This window comes from Pteropus vampyrus, unplaced genomic scaffold (genome assembly GCF_000151845.1).
Source record: "Pteropus vampyrus isolate Shadow unplaced genomic scaffold, Pvam_2.0 Scaffold2, whole genome shotgun sequence".
NCBI classification, from domain to species: domain Eukaryota; kingdom Metazoa; phylum Chordata; class Mammalia; order Chiroptera; family Pteropodidae; genus Pteropus; species Pteropus vampyrus.
The window spans coordinates 4,643,938-4,654,889 of record NW_011888783.1 but is presented as its reverse complement, the minus strand read 5'-3'; the positions used below and the strand labels follow the sequence as shown (position 1 = coordinate 4,654,889).

At 37.4% G+C, this 10,952-nt stretch overlaps 1 protein-coding gene across 1 annotated transcript in view; it reads left to right on the top strand.

Moving 5' to 3' along the window:
- The first annotated feature begins 1,006 nt into the window (after positions 1-1,006).
- Positions 1,007-10,952, top strand: part of WDR75 (WD repeat domain 75) — a 34,261-nt gene continuing 24,315 nt past the window's right edge. Inside the window, exons 1-4 of the mRNA XM_011356258.2 lie at positions 1,007-1,328; positions 7,110-7,239; positions 9,254-9,319; positions 9,944-10,034. Coding sequence (XP_011354560.1) covers positions 1,144-1,328; positions 7,110-7,239; positions 9,254-9,319; positions 9,944-10,034 — 472 coding nt within the window. The 5' untranslated portion in view covers positions 1,007-1,143. The remainder of the gene's footprint in view (positions 1,329-7,109; positions 7,240-9,253; positions 9,320-9,943; positions 10,035-10,952) is intronic.

Genomic DNA, 10,952 nt, shown 5'->3' with positions numbered 1-10,952 from the left:
TTCAAAATGCAGATATCCATCAACCTCACAATATCTATCCTAGGAATCTATCCTAGGAATCAGGAGTAGTGACACAAATTTTATGGGTCCTGTAGCACTATTTGCCACTTTTTTAAAAAAATGGAAATTACTAAATATCCACCTTTGAGAGATTTGATCAATTATGGCACATTTACTCTATAAAATACAATGCAGTCATTAAAAAGGAGATAAGATTTGCCTACATATGCTTTATATAGAAGGAAAAATATAGTGCATTGCATCAAAAAGTGTTAATGTATGTGTATACCCAGAAAAGTATCAGGAAGCATATACACCAAACTATTAATGGTGGCGAGATACCCATAGCGTGTAAGGATGGACTGGGATTATTCTATTTCTGTACTGAATTATTTTACATAAAATGTGTGTTAACGTTGAATTTTTAAAGTATTTTTAACCTGCACAATTTTAACAAACACATATTCATCAAGTTAAACCTAAATCTCCTCTGAGCAAACTATTCGCTCTCATATTACTACTTTTGTTTTCTTCAGCAATCTGTATCGTCTCTGTCCCACGGTAGGGATTCTATCTGTCTTGCATTCTCTCACATATGCAAGTCTTTCAATAATCATAGGCCTCCGGAAACACTTAAGGGATATCGTAAATTTCAACACATCAAGGAGTAACACGTACGAGTATGAACGTATGCTACGCTCCGGGGAAGTTCAAAGTAACGGCTAACGAAAAGAGCCAACGACCGTGCAAAAAGCAGAATGCTACCTTTCCACCCAAGAACCCAATCGCGCCTCCGAGAAACCAGCGGGCACGGGACGCTGGCGTCATCTCGCAGCGCCGGAAGCAAAGTAAGGGGGTGGGGGACGGAGGCGCGGGGAGAGGCCGGTTGGAGGTCACGTGACACCTTTGGGCCCACATTTTTCCTCCTGGCGGAAAAAGCTAGAGAAACAAATTGTCAAAGCCAAAGAAAAATGTATCTGTACTAAACAAGAGTTTAGAGGTACCCAATATAAATTCGTTGTCTCTATGTCTCCGTTTCGCTTTTTCATTGGTTTTATTTGCGTCCTAATTTGACGTTGCCCAAAGAAGAGATGGCGGCACCGGCGCTGGGTCCTACGTAAAGTCTCCGGCTGGGAGAAGCCCATGCGTGGTTTCTGTGGACTGGAACACCATCCTATCAACTGGCCTTCGTACGGAGTTTGGGGCGGGGCCGTCATCGCGAGATCCTGCGTCTGCGCGAAGATGGTGGAGGAGGAGAGTCTCCGCGTGGTTCGTTGTGGCGGCAGCCAGTTGAATTTTAGGAGAGCGGTGTTCTCTGCGGATTCTAAGTATGGGGCCACTGCGCTTCGTCGTTCGGGCTGAGGGGCGCGAGTCCTGGGGCGGTGGAGGGGCAGAGGGAAAGATCTGCAAGGCGCGTCCAGACTCGCTAGCCGGCCAGTGTGAGCTCAAAGAAGGAGCATGCGTGGGGTAGACCCCAGGGCGCGCGGGAGGGAGCCGGTGCCTGTGTGCTGTAAGAGGGATGGCAAACGCTTTAGCACCTTGAACACGCAGGCGGGGGTGCGGTTTACCAGCAGGTAGATTGAGGGGCCCAGGGGCGGACCCACGTGTGTACAGTCAGCTCGGCTAAAAGATGGTTCAGGCACGGATGTGTACACTGCCGCGGTTGCAGTACCACGAGGAGTATCCTTTCGGATGGAGTCGTGGCTTGGAATTACTGAACGATTAAAGATTCCTTTTTCTCCACACTCCTCTACCCTCCCTCCCCACACCCTCCACCCCCTACCCCCGCTTGCATTTTGGCAACCTTTTTGGAGCTTTGAGTGAAAAGTGATGTTTGATTCTGTGCGCGATAAAAGCATACGTAAGCCCTGATCCTTCTCAGATATTCAGTGTAGCTGCAAGCCAAACTACTCTCTGGATTCAAAACTTGGTTCTAACATTGTGTGACCTTTGCAAGTTTATTAATCTTTGTCTTACTTGCCTTATCTGTAAAATGAGAATAATATTTATTAACCCAATTCAGGATTGTTTTGAGGATTAAAGCCCTTAATATACATACACCACGTAAAACAGTTCCTGGTACTTAATGGTGTGTGTGTCAGCTGTCATCATTAGTGATATATTGCCAGTATCATGTAGAAATGACACATTGTAGAAAGTTTTTCAAATCACTTAAGGATAGAATAAAAAATAGTAAAAACTCTATCTTAGAAGAGTAGAAATAGAGTCCTATGAAAGTTCGTATCCCCTACAGTTGCTCACTTATGGGTGTATGGCTGATAGTTGTTAAATGCACGACTGAGTGAAGGAGCATTCATAAATTGCCTTAGAGGCGAAAAAATGTATTGAATCTTTGGTCTTTATAGTAAAAAGATCTTTGTTGATTGATACTCATGAATCAGAGGAAGAAACTAAGGCTTCAAGAGGTTGCCCAAAATTCGCCACTTTGGACTTATATTTAGGTTTCCAGTTTCTTCCTCCATTGTACTGTTTCTACATATTATTAAATTGAGATCCGTTGTGTTTCATTTGCTAAGTTCCACAATTCATTTTAAGTATTTATTAGCTATGTAGTATTTAAACAGATGACAAAAACTAATATAATTTCAATATTGATGCTCCTTACAGTCCAGTGAGGAAAATAAAATGCTCAGTAACATGTTTCATGGTGTGGTACTTGGGGAGCTAATAAAAAGAGAATACTTTAAACTGAAAAGGATGGAAAAAGTTCCTGATGAAGTGACATTTACATTAGGCCTAGATAGGTGAATGATATTGTGACTAGGGGATATGGGCAGAAGGCATTTCACATAGGAGCACCAAACTGACATACCTCCGAGATACTGTGGGTTCAGTCCAGACCACCACAATAAAGCAAGTCATAATCTTTTTGCTGATGTAGGGTCTTGCCTTCAATTTGTAAAATTGCCACGTTCATGAAGCACAATAGATGAAGCTCAATAAAACAAGCTATGTCTGCATAAGCAAGAGAAGAAGTCTGTTTATGTTGAATAGGCTGATACAATTAGCTAGTAGGAATGGTATAGAAAGAGAGCTAGTGGGAAATGAGTTTGGAAAAGGAACATGGAGCTGGCTGGCTCTTGGGTATTTTGATAAGGTGGCGGTGGCATGATTGTGTTTCCTCAAAAATATTAATCTGTGTAGGAAACTATATAATATGTGTTGGGAGAGTGTAAAGATGAAAGCTAGCATACATACTCAAGGTATAGTAATGGCATAAAAGAGGAAGTTACACAATGAAACTTTCCCTTCAATAATAGGATCTTGCAGGACTAAGGAGTTTGCCCCACCAGTGATATTGGGGTAGGGCATCCAGGCAAAATGAACACCTTGAAATTGGGATGAGGGGGTGTCATATGTGTAAAATAAGTATAGTATGGCATAAGGTATAGGAAAGTGGTGGGAGAAGAATCTGGAAGAGTATAGACCAGAGCTTGGAAGGGTAATGCAGGCAGTGACTCTGGCATGAACTAAGATGAGATTGAAGATGAAGAGTTTTTGAATGATTTAGCAATTAGCATTAAGAAGGAGAAAATGTTCAGTTCCCTTTGGGCCTATTGAATTTAAGGTACTTGTAAAACAACCTTAAATAATAGGTAGAAATTCAGAAAGTTTGGGAACTTGGCCATGATTTAGAGATGCTGCTTTTGTGTCATCTACATAGAAGCTAATAACACCAGTTCTCTAGCAAATTAATGGGGTTATAATGAACTCACCAAGGATTTGAATATTGTCTGAAAAGGATTGACGAGCTTATACAAAGAGAATAAGATAATTTTGTATTTTACCTCAAGGAGCTTATCAAGAAAGCTGATACAGTAAATGAAACAACAGAATTGTGGGATTTTAGCATCTTCCTCTTGGTCGCTAGATCCTCTTAGAACTAGGACAAAAACTGTTCTGCCTATTTGAGTGGGTCGTTAGAGGGAAGCAGAAAAGTGGGTGTAAATGAAAGTGCGTGGCATTCCCATGTCAGATATTACTGACCCCCCAGTCCAGCACTGTTTGCCCCATATCTTGTTGCTGCTCACAGTTATAGGTGCTGTGCATTATAGCATTAGGTTGATATGGTATACAAAACCAAAAATATGGGTTATTCTTGCCGTTTACGTTCCTAAATTAGCACAAAGCTATGTCCCTGACCCTAAATATTTTACCTTGAAGATCATTCTGGAAACTGCTGCTGTAATAATTTTCCTAAAGTGTTACTATCATAACATTATTACCTTAACCCTTATTTCTAGTCTTGCTAAGAACCCTGTAGTTCTTCAGTTTTCTTCCTTAATCATAGCTTTTCTATCTGGCTTTCAGGGCCACCTAGCTCAACTCTACTCCAATTGTGTTTCCTGAAATTAACCATCATGCACACTTTTCTTATTAAATAGGTACAGCCCCTGTCTGATAGGTACCGTGTTAATTATTTCCCTGCTTCCCCTTATGTTGCTTTACTTTTTCCTGCCCAGCCCTTCAGAGCTCGTCCTTCAGAGTCTCTTTTAAATCCAGGTTCCTGCTTGAAAACATCCCTAACTTCTTCACTACTTCATCAAAAGATGATTGAATCCTGTGAGACAGGCATTGTGGTGGGTGCTTTGTACACATTCCTTTTGGCAAGGTTTAGGTATTCTCATTTTACCAAAGCATTTATTGAGTGTTTTCTATGTGTGCTAAGCTTACATATGCATGCATTCTTTCATTTAATCATAAAAACACTATGAAGAAAGTATTATTTACATTTTACAATGGGGAACAGTGAGATTTAGAGAGATTAATTCTCCAACATCATTCAGCCAGTACATGGCAAAGCTAGCATTTGAACCCATTTGTGTTTGACTTCTTAAACATGCATTCTTTTTCTACCATACAGTATTTCTTTTATTATTTATAATAACTAAATACCCAGTTCCTTCCCTCAAGGAGCTCACAGTCTCTTTCATAATGCCCCGTGGTGAATGCTATGATAGAGCTAAGCTCACCATCTTGTACAAAGCACAGTAGAACTGGTGCTGATCTGGAATGAGAAGATGAGAGAAGGCTTGCAGTGAAAATACAGTGAGTTGAATCTTAGAGTAGTCAGAAAGAGTAAGTGTTCTGTGTAGATAGCAGAATATGCAGAAGCATGGAAAGTTTCCTTCAGGGGCTTGCATTCAAATAGTTAAAGCCATCGTTCTCAGCTGAGGAGCAATAAGAAAGCAAATATTTTTCCTCTGGGGAAGCATATCAGAATCAATTAAAGGGCGTTTTCTTCGCAAATAGTAACCCCTCACCCACCATTATCTCAAGGAAACTGCTGCCCAAAGAACCTGTTTGTTGTTACTAATGAGGTGTGTCTTGGGCAGGGATTGTTGGAGTTGTGAACCACTTAACACTGTTATAGTGAAAAAATAGTTCCAGTCAGACAGGGTCAAACCACCAAAGACTTTAGGGAATTTAGATCATATCCTGAAGGCAGTGGGAAAACATTGAAGGATTTTAATTTTATCTCTATTTAAGTGATACGGTCATATTTGCAAAATTAGTCTGACGTGAATAAGAAAGATTAAATGAAGGGCTATGCCTGAACACTGTAGGGAGTCCTTTAGAGCAGAGGTCCCCAATCCCCAGGCCAGAGACTGGTTACCAGTTAGTGGCCTGTTAGAAACTGGGCCGCACTGCAGGAGGTGAGCTGCAAGCTAAGCTTCATCTGTATTTGCAGCCACTCTCCAGTGCTAGCTAGCATCACAGCCTCAGCTCCACCTCTGATCATCAGGCATTAGATTATCATAGCAGCACCGGTCCCTTGTGCCAAAAAGGTTGGGGACCTCTGCTTTAGAGTCTTCCAGCCTGGAGATGTTAAGACTCTGAGCTAAGGTACTCAGGGGAATGGAGAGGAGGATCCAGCCAGAGAGGAGACCATATACCTCAGATGCTTTGTTACTCATACTTTCTTGATCTTTTTAAACAGTTGCACACAACCATGCCATGGCTGCCTCCTGGCTACAGCCCTTATATGATGCATCTTGATTTTAGAGAGATGAACATGTGAAAAATCAGGTGTCTTTGAATTGATAAAATAATAGTGACCCCAGTCAGCATCAGAAGATTTACTCTTATTATCTATAATAATTGTTTATTGGTTCATTTTATCTGGTTAGTTTATAAAACCTTGGAGGTTCAGGCAAGTTCTGTTCAATTAACTGTATTGGACATTGAGAATCAAAGATAAACAGTCCTCTGCTCTATAGGATATTATGGTCAGATACGGGAGATAGTATAGATGTAAACAAGTAATTTCAACACAATATGAAAATACCAGGATCAGGTAATGCATGAGGTACTTTGGGAGCACAGAGATGAGGTTCAGCCTAAAGACTCTGTGATTTGTACCTTCTATAGTATTTGGAAAAACACTGTTCGATATGTACAATGTAGACACAGAACATTTTTATTTGATACTAGGAGATTTGTACATCTGAGCTTTGTCCTCTGTTTATATCTGTTATGAAAATAGTCACACAATTACCCCAACTAAACCATTTAATAATTTAGTAGCCTCTGCTATATGGAAGAAAGCCACAAATCCAGAAAGACAAAAGCAAAACCAGCATTTTAGCAACAAGAAAAGAACTGCCATGAAGTCTTTTTACTTTGTTTTACAAAAGGCCTCACTGACTAGAGAGAACTTTTGACTTAGTGTTGGTAAGCTGGTATCCCCAGTAAATGAGAGCTGGGGGACATGGGAAGACTGCTGTTAGCAAAACCACTGAATCATAACAGCTGATAGTGAGTGAATGCGTAGCACAGTGTCTGAGTCCATTAGTGAACAGACAACATGGTTAAATTGGCTGTTATTGCAGAATGAGTCTGTAGAGCCTCTGTCCATGGAACCGGTCACAGATATGCTTTGGCCTCATTAATCTACTTTTCAGAGTTAGTAAACTAATCAGTCTTAGATATCCCCATAGACTTAAACAGCACACAAATGTGAATATACAGTTCTTAAACTGTTGTTTGAAAGAAACCTGTTGCATGTTAAAAAAATTTTTAATAGGCAGTAAAAAGATTATACTGTTTATGAGTTTGTGAAACTTATTTTTCTCTCTTATTTCTAGGTATATCTTCTGTGTATCTGGAGACTTTGTTAAAGTTTATAGCACAGCTACAGAAGAATGTGTACATATATTGCAAGGACACAGAAATCTGGTGACAGGAATTCAGCTCAACCCCAACAACCGTCTACAGGTGTCAAATCACTTATAATTGAATATTTTAATATTGGCTTTATTGTTGCCAGAAAAATTTGAATTAAATTTGACTGGGAAACTTTCCAGCATATGATCAGGGAAATATATGTGTTTATCTTTCTGATTCAAGATATTTCACTCATTTTTATTGTTAAAATAAGGTCACGGCCCAGAACTACATTGCCCACAAAGGGGTTCTTAGCTGTACGAGTTTCTGAAATTTGGCTCAGTTGAGTGAATGTCTCGATTGTTGGTCTTCTCAGGTCCCTTTATATGCATTGTAACTATCCAAAAGGGGCATTTAGCATTTGGTGTTTCTCAAACTTCTTTATATGACCTCTGAACTCTGATTTCTGGAACACATTTTTAAAATGTTAACCAAAAGGTATTGATTTCGTAGATCTGTTCCTTTAGAGACGAGGCTCTTTAGTATTAATGTAGAAATTACCTAATCTTAAGGCTAGCATCTAGACAAGAATAAGGGCTTTTTCAGTCAGTGGATTGACCAGTTAATTTTAGGACAAACTTGGGAATCTAGTTTAGTCTGGCCTTCCTCATTCCTTCTAAAAGCAACCCTTGCTTTTCAAAATTCAAGAATAATGAAATGGCCATTTTGATTTTGTTCATAAGTTTCATCAAATCTACTAAAGAGTTATGTTAAAAATACTTTTCTCTTGCTCTAGATTTTGATCAATTTCCACTTTTCAAGGCAAAGAAGTTATTGATTTAAGAATAGATTTGCATTGCCATTCAGTGCATTATCACAAAGGAAGTAGGGCATAAAGGAATACTTATCTTTTCTCTCCAAAACTAAATGCACTACTCTTGAAAAATCAAAGTTAAATAGCTTTTTGCAGAATTCTAGCACATATACTGTCCTCTGAGAGTTTCAGATAACAGCTGATTGTTATGTGCAGCATTTGAATGTTTTTGTAGCAGAAATATCCTTTCATTCAAATTGGAATTTGTGAAGTCTGTGTTACTAAGTTTTATAGCACAATGAAAAACTATATAAAAGTTACACAAAAGGTATATTTCATGGAACTGAAAAATGATAAAATTAGAGGACAATTTTAACATCTGATTGAGGTGAGTTAGCTTCCAGAAATTCTGTGGACTCACAATGTTTGTGTATTAACTATTGTTTTGACAGTGATTAAATATTTGCCTTATATTTTACTAATCCATGTTCATGATTCTTATATGTAGTAATTCTAATGTGTATTTTCTACTTATTATAGTTCTTTTACTCAGATATTTTCTTCATCATTTTTTATTCCTATTCCTGATTGTCCTTATTGGCAGAAATCTTAAAATTGCCACTTCCTTTCAAAAAACTTAAAATGATTTATAAATGTTATAAGCAAAGTGTTTTCACAGTAACAGCAACAAAAAATCCTGTGTCTAAAAATAAAAATTTCTTGCTGAGGCCTTCTGGTGGTACCAAAGTATGGTCCACAAACCATTGCCACAAATAGTTACCAGTTTGCAGTGAGATAAGTATAGAAATTGAATATCCCAAAACTAGAGCACTTTGACATTGCCACTGTATCCAAATACATAATAACTTCTAAAGTATTGATCCTTGATAGTTCTGAATTTAAAACAAAAAAAAAAACACAAGACATTTTCAGATCATTCGAGAAGTAATCCTTTAATACCCATATAAGACGAAAGTAGTTCTGCTAATAAAAAGGACTAGGCTCTGCAAAACTAGCAACAAGCTCTTAAGTGCAACCATGCCATCTCCCTCTTGAAGATAAAGGGTTGGCTTTTTTCCCCTCATTTTAATTAAAACTTGAAAGCGATGATCTGTTTCCTCCAAAGAGCTGTGATAAGATGGTCACAAACAATATAAGCTTTGCAAAAACTATGTAAATAAATGACTCCACTTCTCCAAAGCTAGCAATAAATTAATGAATGAAATGTCTTCTGTATCGGCACTTAATTCATTTGGTATCTTAATGAAGTTCTGTTTTTTAATCAATTTTGTACTATTTTTACCCTTTTAGTTGTATTCTTGTTCCTTTGATGGCACAATTAAACTGTGGGACTATATAGATGGCATTTTGATAAAGGTATGTAGATCAATCTTCCATTTTCATTACATGAAAAGGAATGGCAACATAATTTAATGACAGACATGACAACATAATTTAATGACTGATACATTACTTCTAGAAGGCCTGATTGTTGGATAGCCTTCCTAAACAAGTTGTAAAATTCACACACCACAAAAGAATAGACAAATTCAACTGTAAAAATTTTAAACTTCTAACAGATGACCAATAAAGCGGGAAGAAAATATGAGATAGCCAATAAACATGAAGAGATGCTTAACCTTGTTAATAATTAAATGTAAATTAAAACAGATAACAGCATTTTTCCCTGTAGTCTAGCCAAATTTCAGATTGCAGAAATTTCAGATTGATAGGTAAAGTGTAGAGAAACTGATACTTTTGTATACAGTCAATGAGAGTAAAGCTGAAATTGAATAAATACCTTTGCTCCAGCAATCTTACCTTAAAGAATCTCTTATTGAAATAATAGCATAAATATGTAGTCCTTAAAACACCATTTGTGGTTGAAAAAAATTACATATAATCTTGATGTCAATTAAAATTTGATATTCATGCAATAGAATGTAATCGTTAAAAAGAAACAGGTAGATCTGTAACAATATGGTGCCTTTTATCTTTCAGACTTTCATAGTTGGACATAAACTTCATGCCCTCTTTACTCATGCCCGTGCTGAGGATTCTGTCTTTGTTATAATAAATAAAGACAAACCAGGTATATTATAATTAGTTTATTTTGTTTTCTATAGCATTGAGTGGCTCTTTACATTTTCTCAAATTTAACATTTTGGTTTTAGTCTGAAGTTAATTTTTGGAGTTATTTAAATTGTTTTATTGTTGCATTCATTTTGGAGAGGCTTTATATAATTTATGAAACATACAATGAGGGAATGATTATAAATGGTTGTAATAATAGACTGAAGAGCTCAAATTTTAAAGCTGTTTTGAGCTAGAATTTGTCTTCCTACTGAACTTAAATCTTTCATTCTTAAACATCACTATCATTTGACCCCATGGGACACCCCTATGTGTCGATCTTGAATCTGTAGGAAAAGGTATAGAAAACAGGTTGATATTGACTGATAATGTGACTAAATTTCTATTAATTATGTTTTCATTATTATTAGATCATAAAACCATTGAAACTACCATGTTTCAGAGCATTTTAGGAATTCCTAGAATATCTTCAGTGGTATAAGTAATTGTCCTTTAGCAGAGAATTTAGTGCATCAGAATATTGACATAAAGGATATATCCAAGGAACTTTTCTAATCTCAAAATTCAAGAATGCTACTGCACCACTGCACCTTGTGGTGTCTTCCATAAAATATTGTATTCAGAATTCAAAGTACAAAGCAGCTTTAAGGTGGTTACAAGTCAGTCAGCTAGATTGGTTTACGGCTCATTAGCTACGGGAATCCTTCCATAGTGTTGTATGTTTGTTTTATGGTTTTGTTTGGGGTTTCTTTGGCTGGAACATTAATCAATTATTATATCCCATGAATTTTTAAATAACCTGAGAATAGTCTAATCTATGAAAGCTAAATTTTTTTTTTAAGCTAAAAGTCATTTGATGCCAAGTCTGTTAATAATATTGTATCTTATCAAAAATGTGATATGAGATAACAAAAAG